Genomic DNA, 13416 nt, shown 5'->3' with positions numbered 1-13416 from the left:
CGAAGAACTTCCCGTTCTCTTCGTCCTTTCTTCCTGAGCGAACCCGTAGACAGCCATGTGATACTGAGCAGCGCCTTCGTATTGCAGTATCAGCGGGACCGGGACCCGTGTCTAGTGAGCAGTCTGGTTGTGGCGTTGTGTATTTCAATTATCCTGTCCTGCATACATCTCCTCATACTCCCCGGGTGAGTAGCTTTGCGCTCTAGGAAGGCTCTGGAGCTCGAAGATGATGTACGGGAACTTAAAAAAAATACACGAACAAACGCGGCGGATCAGAACGTTTTCTCAATCGATTCATGTTCTGGATTCCAGGACAGTGCTACTCCTCATTTTCTCCGTGGTATCGATATCATGGATCAGCCTGCTCCTGATTTTGATATTTGTTTCTCGCCTCGGTCTCCTGAAATGTGGATTTTTCAAACCGATTTTCCGGCTTTTCGCTTCTGTGGTCGCCATCATGCTCATCTACGGAACGATCCAATTCAACGTTGTGAGTTCCGATTTCCAAACGAAGTTATCTCTCTAGGTATATGTATATCGACGTATAGATACGCACCGAGGGTTGGGATTCTACGACCGATACGGATTCATCGGGGAACGTGCTGGAGTATCCAATGATGTCTGTCGCAATGGGATACTGCGCCTGTGGAATGCAGATCGCTTCGACTCGCGAAACCGATGGGACGTTCCGGATGCAAATGGACCCTTGACGAAATGACGACGTCATAGCCCTCAATGCAAGGATACTGTCTGGGGCCAGGAGGGCGGGGCGGAGTCCTTCGATATCAAAGTTCGGGGGTGTCGGGGGCGGGGAGCTCCGGAAGCCTGCCGTGGATCGCTCGTCTGTCTGACGCTTCGGGACCAAGTTCTCGTGGTGGAATATTCCCCAGTATTATGATGGAGTATAATCCATGAGCAACTCGTTGTGTTATCGGACGCAAACTCCGGTGAATTATATTGTTCCTTCGAGGTACTGAGCGGCGACCCCCTTTCAGCTGACGTGCTATGCTGACACGGAAAGCTGTGGCAGTCTCTACGGAGGGACCACGAACGGATCCACTTCTTCGAACGTCACGGATATGCCCACAGTGAGAACCTCAATCCTGCGTGAGCCACACAGGTTTGTAGCTTCCGTCATCGCCTGATCCTTATACGACATGATATCTGGAAGTCGAGCAAGAATTTCGAACGAACCGCGATCCGATCCCGCGGCACTAAGGTCCGGCGGAGAGCAGTGCAACTCGACCTTGAGATCACCGAGAGCACCTCTGCTGACGGGTGTATATTTGGGCGAGCAGCAGCTGCTGTTGCCAATATGGTAGTATAACACGAGGCTTCGGTCGATTACAGGGTTTGTGCTTTACCCCAATATATCTACCTGTCTGCTGTGCTCTGCATGTTGAGTGTCGGCGTGTTCGTTCGTCTGCCGTTTCCTGTCAAAGCAATCCTGACGACGAGCATGGCTGTACTTTTCGCGTCGATGATGCAGACGACGCAACGGGATCTCTTTACATGCTATGATAAGCAAACCCAGTGAGTAGATTCGAACCATATTCGACCGGGCCATGAAGTCGGGTCGAGTCGTCTCCACGCGGAAACTTCCGCTTCGGAGGAGGTCGGAACCTCGGAAACTATCTCCACCTCGTTCCGATGGATTTTGAGAAAAATGCAATATTCTCCGCAGTCCAAATGTCCCCCTCAATATTGACGGAGTCTTGGCGATCGTGACTGCCTGGCTGGCCGTTCTGTTCCAAGCCCGACAGGTGAGTTCGGAGAGTCGCGCTCGTAGCTAGGACTTCTTGGTGTTTGAAGCTGGAACTCCATCAATGTGACTCGGACGCGTTCCGCGGGGCCCGAGTGCTCTCCGCAGTGTTCGAATGCGAATGGAACAGTCGAAATACTCACGCAGAGTTGGATTTCAAGGTCGAACGATCACAGCGATTGGACTTTCTCTGGAACGCGCAAGCCAACGACGAGAAACAAGGAATGCACAATCTCAAAGAATCGAACAGAAGAATCCTTTTCAATTTGCTGCCATCGCACGTCGCCATACACTTTCTGAGAAATCACAATCCAAGCAATATGGTGAGTACCACCGATGAGGAGAGTTCGAGCGGCTCTGTGCCGACCACCATCGGAAAGCCGCGGCGCCTAGGAAACGCTGAGTAGCCGCTGAGGTTTAGGTGGACATGTCTCAAACGGAATGCATTTTTCGAACAGGAGCTTTACCATCAGTATTACAAGGTCGCGGGAGTGATGTTTGCGTCCATTCCGAACTACGCCGATTTCTACATGGAACTAGACGGAAACAGACTGGGAATGGAGTGTTTACGACTGCTCAACGAAATCATCGCCGAGTTTGACCTTCTGCTCGACGACGATCGCTTCATTTGCGTCGAGAAAATCAAGACGATCGGCTCAACGTTCATGTGCGCCGTGGGTCTCAAGCCCGAGTATCAAATCCAGGTTAGTCCGTCAAATACATCGCCTCCCCTCTCCGACAGTATTGAACGCTAGCGTTCTTGCGAGTCTCGAAGGAGTCCCTGGATACCTATTTGATACGTAGTGAGAACGGTGATCGTCAGAATTTATTCTGCGGCCATGCGGGATACTTCGCCACGCGACGGCCAAAATCAGCCGCGGGGTCATTCAGATTTGTTCGTGTATTCCCAGCAGGAACAATTCCGAAGCTTTTTCGATCGAACAACTTGCTGTTGCCCTCCCTCGAACGAGCATGGGCTCTCCAACAAGAGTGTTGATTCCCGCTCACGACTCGACAAGATTCGCAGACTCGCGACAACTTTCGCAGCGTATGATATTCATTATCGTTGGCCATCGAGCTATCTCTACTCTTCTATGAGAGTGACCTGGAGACAGGATGACTCCCCATAGAAGTCGATGGATAATCAGACCACTTGCCCTAGGACGAGGAGGAAAGCCTCTTCCCGGCATCTCCCGAGGGCATACTCATCGTCTGCCGAAATGAGTACTTAATTGAGCCACAAAACGACGAGTACCCCGAACAGATTTCCCTTCCACCAACTGAGGCAAACTGTTGGCAGCTCTGGGAACTTTTTTTCGCCTGCGGGTTCCCGCGACGCATTTCGCTGCCTGCCGTGAGAATGACACCGACTCTGTGAGACACTACCAGCGAGGAAATTGGCGAGTGTCGATATCATTCCGATTCGGGGGCTTCGAGCTCGTGGCGCTTGGAGTGAGCAAAATTCTCTAGCTATCGCCAGACATTCCCGGAATGCTCATAGAGATCTATATGTTTTCGCTTCCTAAGGAAATCTTCGCGAAAGGAAGATTCGTGATAATTATTTTTCGAGACGGACGCTAAATGCCCATATCCGATCCATTCTTTGGGGGAACTCATTACTCATTCAAGCCGGAAACATGGCTGATTCCGACTTGCCGGATCATTTATCAAAACACCCCGTGAAGAAAGGCCCCTCGGCCTGGGGACTGCTTCCCTGGCAGGTATACTGTTGGAATAGTACGGATCTTGTGACCGTCCAATTTTTCTCGAGCCGGGTGCTCGTGTGCATTGATTGCTTTGGGTAAACAATGGTGTCTACTCCAAAGGGTAGGTCAAACGGTATCCTTCCCTTCCGCCGGACCAGGTCGCGCAATGTCGAGTCTGATTCTTGACGGAATCAACAGCCGGAGGATTGAAAACGCTTCCAACTTCGTGACGGGGAGGTATTCTTGTCAGGGAAGGGCCTCTTCGGAGAAAAAACCCACGGTAAATAAGACGCACCCGGAGACAAACTACAGCCATGACCAATAAACATTCCACGAAGTATCTGGGATTATTCGCCATCGATTATTCCAACTCAGAAGTCTCCTACCCGTCGTTGGTATAAGCGGCTCCGTAGACCACAGATCTGTCACCGACCTGTCCTCGGACCGCTTCATCCTCAGAGAGGGAAATCGGAGCGATGGACCTACTCAGGCTCAGAGGGGCTCCGATTCTAGACGGACTTTTTCGCTGGAGAAATGCAAGATTCCCTTGTCAATGCGCCGATGGCCGGGAGGAAAAACCTCATCGTTTTTATTCAGCTCGGCACTGATAGGATGCGCGGGAGGACGAGAATCGCAGACACTGCTCTGTTTGGAAAAGATCTCGAAATCGAAGATCGAAATCTCCTCAGCGACGTCTTCCACCTTTGCCAGCCCCTTCTCCTCTCGGTCCCCCGGTGGATCCAGGGGGCGTTCCCGGTGTCGCTCCGGGACCGCTGGAGCCCGCTCCGCCACCGTCTCCGTTTGCTGCACCGTCCTCTCCGGAACCGCCACCAGGAACGGCATCGGCCAGAGCCGAGACTACGATGAGCACTCCGAGTAATAGTGATAGTTTCATGATGCGAGTCATCCTAACAGGGCTGAATGTAGGAGTTGCCAGAGGGAGCCGGAGCTTTATACGCGTCAACGAATCGCGTGACCTCTTTCCGAGCTTGGACAAGTCGACCACTCACCTGGAGTATCATTACCGCTATAATAGCTCCCGACGCCGCGCCGTTATTCTCGACATCCGCTGAAGCACGAAAGTTTCCCGGGGCACATGACAATACTCATTCTGTTTTTCTTTCCCGGAAAAACTCAATGTGAGCCTGCCCTCAACGAAACTCGAATTGAATTCACTGAGCCGTCCACGTCGCAAACGGATATAAGGGGGCGGATCTTGCCTCACACAATGGTTCTCTCGCATCAGTCCCGGCTACTGCCCATGGTCCACATATCATAGAATTGTAGAACAGTCGGGAAACACCTCCTACGATCCTTTCATGAGCGCAGACGAATTGGAAATTGAAAACCAAGGATCTCTCCGATCGCGACGGTCATTGACACAGAATTACGCTATGGAGGTGCGTAATCCTGACGACCACGTTCTCAATGAGTTCTGAGAGATGTCGGGAGGGCAGGAAATTCATCATTGACGAGCAAGAACGGTTGAGACTCTCGTTATTTTTTGTGAAAGGCAATCGAAGTGATTCCGCGGAGCGGAAATGTGCTCGGGGAACTCTTCGAAACAGTTGTACGTCGAGAGAATCGTACTCAATTTAGACGATCGTGCGGCGTCGATTCATCGATGCAGAGTCTCAATGGATCTGGAGACGAGAGACGCGAGTACGGGAGGGAAACCAGATGTCATTAGGCGGCGCGTAGAACAGGAGGAAAACGCTGTAATGATTTACGACGCGGCCCGATGAGCCATGTGTGCCGAACTGCCGGAGGCACCTATCCGTGCGAACGGAATAATTAGGAGATCCGAGTCTCGGATCAAAGGCTTGAAAGTCAGCGGGTCTCCCGGTCTTTTGTGTGCGATCCGGCTTTTCGCAGTCGTTGTTCTCTTGTTGAAAAGCGAGCTGTTCATCGATCATGGGAGCCCTACCATCGCTGGAAGCAGTCTCCCGGATTACATTAGTCTTCCCGAGAGTGTTTTTCTCCCGCTCATGTTCTTCCGCTCCAGGGGTTTTCGTTTTCGTTTCGCATAGCTTCTACGGGAGCGTTTACCGTTTCGCAACCGGGGAGCGCGCTCCTCGTAGATATTGCGTACTCTGCCGAACAGCCCAAATGACGGGGGCGTCATGCGAGGGCTGCCAGCGTCCAAGGTCAAGACAGGTGTCTCAAGGTCAGCGGACGGATTCCGCAACCATCATTCTGGTCTGAGGTTTTTGCAGGGCGGAGATCGTAATTGAAGAGCACAGACTACTTCAGTCAATCCGCGGTGGATACGTCGAGGCGCCACTTCCAGGTCCCGAGTTTTCGACGTTTCGTCTACTGCTGGCGAGCTTAATCCCCTGACGGCGCCCGGAGAGTGAAGAAAATGACTTAGGTTTAATGGTCCGACTCTCCATGGGCTTCGTGTTATGAACATCTTCGACGAGCTCGTCCTCTCGACCGAACTACCGACGTACGTACATACGTTCGATCATCTAAGCCCGGAGCAAAAGAGCGCGCGCCCATGTCCTAGAAGCAGTGCGTTGACTCCGGCTCCGTCTTAGTCCTTAGGACCGACCTCGTGCGGATGACCGTAGGGAACCAATTCGTCGAGTGCTCGAGCACCGATCGCAGCTCAGCTGGCGAGAGCTCTGCGAGCCCGAGCTCTGTCGAGGTCATGACAGATGAGGTGCAGGCGAATGATCTGTGTACGGCTCGTATCTAGCGGGTATATCATCGCACAGATAGATGTGGTTATTGGGCTGGAATCATTCGCGGTGCACCAGTCTGTGGGACGGGACCCGAACGATCAGACAGTGGCGTGCCCAGCTTTTGACATGAAGACGCCTTCGATCTCGCTCGGGGGGTCGAATCGATTCGCTGCGTTCTCCATTCAACGAAATTCGAGGCGCTTCGCGACCCGATAGGTTGTGTCGTTCAGAACAGGGTCAAGTACTTGAATGCACCAATGCGAAAGGAATTCACGGAGGTATGTGCCATTCAACCCCGGTGGTCAGCCTTGGGATCTCTGAAGGTCCCCGAGAGTGAGTCCTGGGTGCACCTGAATTAGTTCCGGATAGCGCGTGGATGGAGGATCTTCTCAGGAGATTCTGAACTTGTGCGAAAACTTCGAGAGCGGAAACAAAGCTCGTGGTGGGATCGAACGCGGGACACAACTCCTTGAGCTGGACGAATCGATCGAGGGGTAGATGCCGAGACGAAGTTACGAGTCGCGATTCGCGAGGCCGAGTGTTCGAGATGAGAGGAAAGTCCCGTCTGAAATCGATTTGCTACCGGGTCGCAGGGTTGAATATTAGATGAAGCTCCTTCGGAAAGCAGTGTGGATTGATTAGTGGACTTCGCGGAGAGTACGGAAAACGTGAGCTCTGTCTCCGCATAAAAGCGCCTCACCATCATTTCACGATCACGAAGGACGATGCAATTGACGATAAGCTGTTCCCCGAGAATGTGAGTCGTGAACCCCTCTGAACCTACTCGTGCTGGCAGTACTGTCGGAGCCGTGCTGGTTTGGCTCCTTTCCGCCGGGAAGCTGGTGGGGACCGGTCGTTCCTCCGCTTTCTACCAAGGGTTCCTGCATAAGGTTCTGCTGAAGCCTCCAGTGAACGGGGTGAGCGGGTTGCAGGAGTACTGCTCGTGAATGGACGCATAGTTACCCAGTTGATGCATGCCTCCAGCAATCATCCGGTGAGTGTTGGAATACTGTGCCTCACCCTCGCTGTTCTGGGAATCCACAAGGAGAAGGGGACCCAAGTCTAGAACTGAGATGGCGAGGAAAGGACGGGTGGGGACTTCAACGAACCACCGAGGACTAAAACTTCAACCGGAAAATCAGCGCGACGCCGGGCGAGGAGTGTAACGGGGAACGTGTGCTCTCTAGTCTCTCGAGCACCAATGTCGAGCGAGTGATACCCGTTATTTTGCGGCGAGAGCCCTACATGCTCGGTGGTGAGAACGAGGAGATCGGGCTAACTTCAGAGGACTGACTGTCGCTGAAACTGCCGCATACGGTACCGTCCAATCATTTCATCCCAATCTCATGTACTCCACGGCGTAGACGAGACTGAATGCGCAAGTAAGTCCTGTAGCGGGAACAAACTGAAACTTCATCGTAGATCGTAGTGCGAGAGATCGCAAACGTTTCCACGCAAAATGACGGTGGTGTCAACGACACTCCCTGGCCGTTTTTTTTTTTAGAGAGCCGAGTCGGATTTCGGGGGAGGGAGCTGGGGGCACGAGCTAAAAATGATGACGCACCTCCCTGCGGCCTTTGCTTCAGGATGTTTTCGGAGGAGACAATGCCCCCCTCGGACCCCCTCTCCCGTTAGTACACTGATGCGGTCAGAGTGCGAGATGGGGATGGCACTCCACATTCTTGATGAGAGGTTTGAATTCGACTTCCGTTAATCTCAATGAGAATATCCGGGCGCAGCTCAGTCCGATGTCTAGAGGGTCTTCACCTATCATTCAAATAACTGACCTCGCCCCGATAAGTGTTATTCCCTGTGATATTTCCTTTGGCCCGGAAGCGACCGATGAGCTATTGCTTCTTGTGACGGATTCGCGGAGCAAGGCGGGCACTCACCGACTTATCCGACAAAAGAGATCGGAGCTTAATTCGCCAACGTGATCAATGATCACATTAAGTGGAGTCGATTCTCCTTTTTCTTTTGTACACTGTGGATTCTACAGCGATTCTCATCGCTCATTGTAAACTCATGGCTGGGAAAAGCACGGGGCGGTCATAGTTTATAGCTTAGATACTAATGTTATGAGGATGTCTCAGGAGGCCAGTAATGTCGTCTTTTGCCTTTCTTCGAACGACTCAGTGTGTCGCGATTTCGGAACAAGGAGGAAGGGACCGAGGAGAACAGAGAGCGAGTGGGATTCGGATGCGTCCGATAATGGGAACAGACTGACCTCCTGAGGGAACTGATAAGGAAGAAGGAGAAGCTCCGTTCCCTCGCTGAAGATTCCCCCTATCAGTCGGAAGTAGGTGCCTCTAACCAACAAAGGAAGCTCTCTAACCGCGGGCTCCGCCTGCGACAACAGCGTAAATCCTTTCGAGCTCGTCCTTCCCGCAGATGGAGTCCTCGCATCCCGAGTCTATTCGCTGCAGTTTAGCGGGAGGAATTGGCTCAGCATCGCCTCAAAACTGAATATCCACACGGTCCAGTGGCGTCGAAAGATCCTCTCGTTATACTCCCGCCGTTTCGCTCTCGGCTAAGCGCACTAAGAAGGTCTGAACTGATTGTGAAAACCAATGAGTCGATTCCGACCGGAGAATGGAAGACGAGACTTCCGAACCCTTTGTCAGCGCTCTCGTCAGCTGACAGTGATGGCGTGGGATTGGTCGTCGATCAGTGAGCTGAATCGTTCAATCGTGTTCGGGGCCGAGACCAACGTCCGAGTGAAGGGGTCAAACTCACTATCCCAGAGAGGTTTCCAGAGCGATCCATGGAAACTGTCTGAGAAGTGTTCCACATGGAGGGTTCAATACGAACTCAACCCCATGCCCGAAGTGGATTACGTTCCTTCTCTGGCTCCATCTCACCGCGTGGGCTTACTCTGCCAGATTTCTCTCGCGTTCTCCTCGGGCCTTTCTCGGAGAGCTTTCGGGGAATGGATAGAGAAGGCCGTCAGAGTTCTCCCACGATTCTGTACCAGTAGAGTCTTTTGATCTGCAAACTCTGCATTATCTTTGGCGTTCGTTTCCCCATCTCTCTGCGTTAGCAGACCGAGCCAGTGAGACTTACTGATAAGAATGAGGAATCGAAGAACCTTTGCGCCGACACAGGAATCGGACACTGCCAACTCATTACCAATCGCTCTACGCTCTCTCCTTGATTCGCGAGTTCCCCCCCCCCCTGGAAGGCCGCGCCGTATTTCTGACCCAATCACTGACGCTTCTCGCTCCTCCTCACCCTTCCAGGGCAACACGAGCTCGGCGGCGAGTCATATGGCAATTCTGGCTGAGCTCTACTTCGCCATGGAGGAACGGCTGAAAGATATCAACGACAACTCCTACAACACCTTCATGCTGCGAGTGGGTATCAACATCGGCCCGGTCGTGGCCGGAGTTATCGGAGCCCGAAAACCCCAATACGACATCTGGGGCAACACCGTGAACGTGGCATCCCGTATGGAGTCGACCGGCAAGTTGAAAAACTGCCAAGTCACCGAAGACGTCTACCAGCTGCTCAAGGACCAGTACGACTTCGAATGCCGCGGGGAAATCGAAGTTAAAGGCAAGGGCAAGATGAAGACCTACTTTTTGCAACGCAAGCTCACTCACGACGAATTGACGAGCAATCAATACTCGGAGCCCGCCGAGCCCATGTACTCGACCGTGTACGGTAGGTTCATCTATCACGGCGGTCATCTTTCAAGAGCATAGAAAGAAGAGGAATAGAAGAGAATCCGATGGGGAGGGGATTTTTCCTGTTCCGAGAACAGCAAGTGGGCGTCGGATCAGTACCAGACGGAAATTCAAATCCTTTGAAGGAAGAGGTTTGAGAAAATTTCATTCCAGGTGAGCTCGAGCCCAGACCTGCTTCATCGGGCTCGTATGAAGAGCCGCTACCGTCGACATCAGCTTCCAACGCTACCGCCGCCCAACCGATACCAAACTTCCTCTGGGGGAACAACAGTGGTTGCGAGACCTCCGTGTTCCCCGTGAGGCAGACCATGAAAACCAGGCGCCAGAGTAGCGTATTGCAGACCATCGTAGACGAGGAATCGGACGGGGACGGCGATTTCAGAAACGACGAAGAACTCGACGCCGACGACGATACCCGAGGTTGGTGATTCATTGTCGACTGGAGTTTACCCGACGGCAACGTTGCGTCTCCCAAGTCGCACCGGCTCTTTGCGTATGGCAGCCGCTCTGTCAAATCCCAGTATCCAAGAGGAGCGAAAATTCTCTTCCAGCCGGTCCATCATACGCAGCTCCGGCTCCCATCATTGTTAAAGGCAGCAGAAACACTTCAACGCCTCCACGGTCTTTCGTCGAGAAGAAGTCTCCTTCAGTGGAGTTTAGGGTGAGACAAGAAGAGGAATCTCCAGGCCGTCGCGTCAGTGAGATCTCGATAGAGATTACACCAGCGTGTAGTTTTGACGCTGCAACGTCCCGGTCGGTCGACTCCCAGGATGAAGATACTCGGTGAGTGTGTTTATCAGAACATACAAAACATCAGCTATTCCATTGGAAGAGAGTCGGAACCTCATTCTACGCGCGTTCAGCTGAGTTTCGAGATCTGCGTGCCCGGAATGACTCCCGCGTCATCCTATGCCATGCGCTGCCTTTTTCGAATCCACATTGGCGGGACGTTGCGTCGAATTTGTCCGGCGAAGTTCAGGAGAGCAGATGGTCGGAAATCTCTCGTGAAACAGGCTTATGATATGCGTTATGAGTTTTTGCGAGAATCATTAATCATGATCTAGAGTCGCGTCATCGACGTCGCCTTCTCGTCGCCTTATGTTTGCCTTTGCGTACTCAGCAGCCAAACATAAAACTTTAGTTCTGTGCATCATTGTCATGTTCGCACCCTGAAGATGAACCTGTGCATCGCGCCCTGTAGCAGTGACCCTTAGACTGCTTCAGATGATGCTGTTGTCACCTCTGGATGTCCTGCGTAAAAGCAGTCCGCGTTTGACATCTGGAAACGAGTGGAGTGCGTTCGTCACTCCGAGTATCTGCTCACACCGTGAATTTTTCTTGTCTCCGTCGATTTATGATTCGATCTTGTGGTATCTTCGCGGACGCTGGATCTGTGAAGCCTACCAGCTCCGTAGGAATTCAATTTCCGAAGACTTCCGCGATTCCCGACCTACATTCCTCCATCTCTTTCATATGTACAAGTTCCAAAATAATCAGATCTTCCATTACCATGTTTATGTCCAGGGCGACCGCATGCGGTCGTTCCTTGAGTCTAACGGTCTCTCTAATAGCGTTCGGGGACGTTCCAGTTCGGAAATGAGCGCTAATGAGGGTTCCTTGGGAGAGTTGCTGTGCGACAGTCCATCGGCCTTGCAGTGGGTCTATCCTGAAATGATACAGGAGAGTACAAACAATGATTCCCAAGCGAAACGGCATTCATCGTCTGCAGCCCTCGCGGCGAGTTGTTCAGAGACTTCGTTCACGACTCGTTCCCCTGTCATAAGTGAGTTCATGTGTTGAGCGCACCGCACAGGGACTAAGAAAGAACCTATCAGCACCAGGGAAAAGGATGCGATGGCTCGCCGGATTAATTTCAAACACTACACAAATTAACCTCTTTTATATCCGGAGAAGAAAACGCTTTCTTCAATTCCTAACCCATCCCGTTGATGGCCTTGACTCGATCACTCTCCGTTCACTCCTGAGTGTTTTCGAGGATCAAAGCTCATAGTCTTGATGAATGAATGGAATTAATTATTCCTGCTTTCAAACTCAATTCAGCTAACCTGCAGGGAGGTGCCTCGCATGAGCCAGTGCACGCAAACTTTCATGGATCATCAACGAAACTCGCACCGTTCCGTGAAGTTTGAGTTGTGATTTGCATGTTGCCTTGAGTTTTTACATCTACGATTGGAGACTTCCCCTTTCCTTGGAGAGCTTCCCGCTCCCTGCATGGAACGCGCTGAAACCTCCTATAGAAATAGCGCCCTCTCTCGCTTGCTGAGATTGAGGCATGCATGTTCTGGACGCACTCTCCGACTTCGGCTCCCGGGATCTCAAAAAACTTCGCGCTCCTCCGATGTTTTGAGCTCTGGCGTTCTCTCTACAATCAGGAACGAGGAGAGTTTCCGGAACTTGTAATCGATTTGCAGGCAGATCTCAGCTTAAATCTCCGCTAGAATGGAGTGAGCAATCACGACAGGCCGAAGTTGTGAAACTTAGCCCAACTAGATCGAACGCCAGCGACGTCACGTACGATGACGGCTCGATGCGTATCCATCCTCGGGCGGCAAAACACCGTTTCGACGACGACGGGAATAGAATGGCCTTCGCGTCGTTCAGCCCTCCCGGATCTAGGTCGTCGAGATCTGCCAGTTTGAAGAGCTCCTGCGCGGCTCGGTCTGGAGACGAAACTCAAACAGCGTTGCCTCTCTTCAGGTAGGTTCTCTCCGAAGTGGCTGATCGATATTTTTGTGCGCGGCGCGGCGTCATTCCTTCAGTTTTCTCAGAGCTCCCGAACATACTTGCAGACAAGCGTCGCTCCCTGTTCCCGCAGCTACTTCGTCGATTCGTCCGTCAAAACTTCTACGGCGCGCCCAACAAGCGTCGTGTGACTCCACCGCGCCCCTTATGAACTCGGATCTTGATTCGCATTCCGAGTCTCTCTGGGACGACGAGATCCGCTCTGAAGGAGGTAGTTCTATGATGGCTCTCGCGGGAGAGAACGATTTCCCGGAGCTAGAAGAGGAATCATCCAGAGACGGCTGCAGTTCACGAAGTTCCAGACGCACAGAAGACTCCATAGACTCCGAACACAGCCGACTTCTGAATGACGACGAAGACTTCGTCTACGATTCTGACGAGTTCGAAGCCGGCTTCAGCAAACTCCAAGGCGCAGAGGCGGCGATGACCGAGAGCGAACAGGATCTCTTGTACGAAAAAGATGTCGGACATTTCTTCGAAGGACAACCCTTCTTGAAAAAGCTCACTGAAACGCTGCAAATGAAAGAGCAAAATCCCCTGTCGAACGGGAGGAAGCAGTCGCCGAAATCGATGAGTGCCGCCCCGTCTGCTCCAAACAACGAGACGACCTGAAATTCCGCCTTGAGTTTCGGAGTCCCAGTATAATGGCGGAAAGCGAATCGTTCCACGGCCTACCCAAACAAACTAGGAACCAATACCCTACATGAGCGTCGGGACGTGCGGGACACCGTTGCGACCTGGTCGTCTCGATTCAACGGAGTAATTCGGATACCAACAAGCTATGCATAGACTCGGCGGGATCTGTTCTGCCT

At 52.3% G+C, this 13416-nt stretch overlaps 1 protein-coding gene across 1 annotated transcript in view; it reads left to right on the top strand.

Annotated features, from left to right (window-relative positions):
* The window catches only part of LOC100905298 (Ca(2+)/calmodulin-responsive adenylate cyclase), a 29861-nt gene extending 16645 nt beyond the window's left edge, over positions 1–13216 (top strand). The window contains exons 12-24 of the mRNA XM_029112473.1: positions 88–185; positions 313–490; positions 996–1088; positions 1334–1533; positions 1685–1763; positions 1924–2085; positions 2221–2466; positions 9395–9818; positions 9995–10217; positions 10391–10624; positions 11431–11624; positions 12274–12559; positions 12652–13216. Of these exons, the coding sequence (XP_028968306.1) occupies positions 88–185; positions 313–490; positions 996–1088; positions 1334–1533; positions 1685–1763; positions 1924–2085; positions 2221–2466; positions 9395–9818; positions 9995–10217; positions 10391–10624; positions 11431–11624; positions 12274–12559; positions 12652–13216 (2982 nt within the window). The remainder of the gene's footprint in view (positions 1–87; positions 186–312; positions 491–995; positions 1089–1333; positions 1534–1684; positions 1764–1923; positions 2086–2220; positions 2467–9394; positions 9819–9994; positions 10218–10390; positions 10625–11430; positions 11625–12273; positions 12560–12651) is intronic.
* The last annotated feature ends 200 nt before the right edge of the window (positions 13217–13416 follow it).

The sequence above is a fragment of the Galendromus occidentalis genome, unplaced genomic scaffold (genome assembly GCF_000255335.2).
Source record: "Galendromus occidentalis unplaced genomic scaffold, Mocc_1.1 scf7180000077508, whole genome shotgun sequence".
NCBI classification, from domain to species: domain Eukaryota; kingdom Metazoa; phylum Arthropoda; class Arachnida; order Mesostigmata; family Phytoseiidae; genus Galendromus; species Galendromus occidentalis.
Note: the sequence above shows the minus strand (reverse complement) of the source record. Positions and strands in the feature narration are given on the sequence as shown.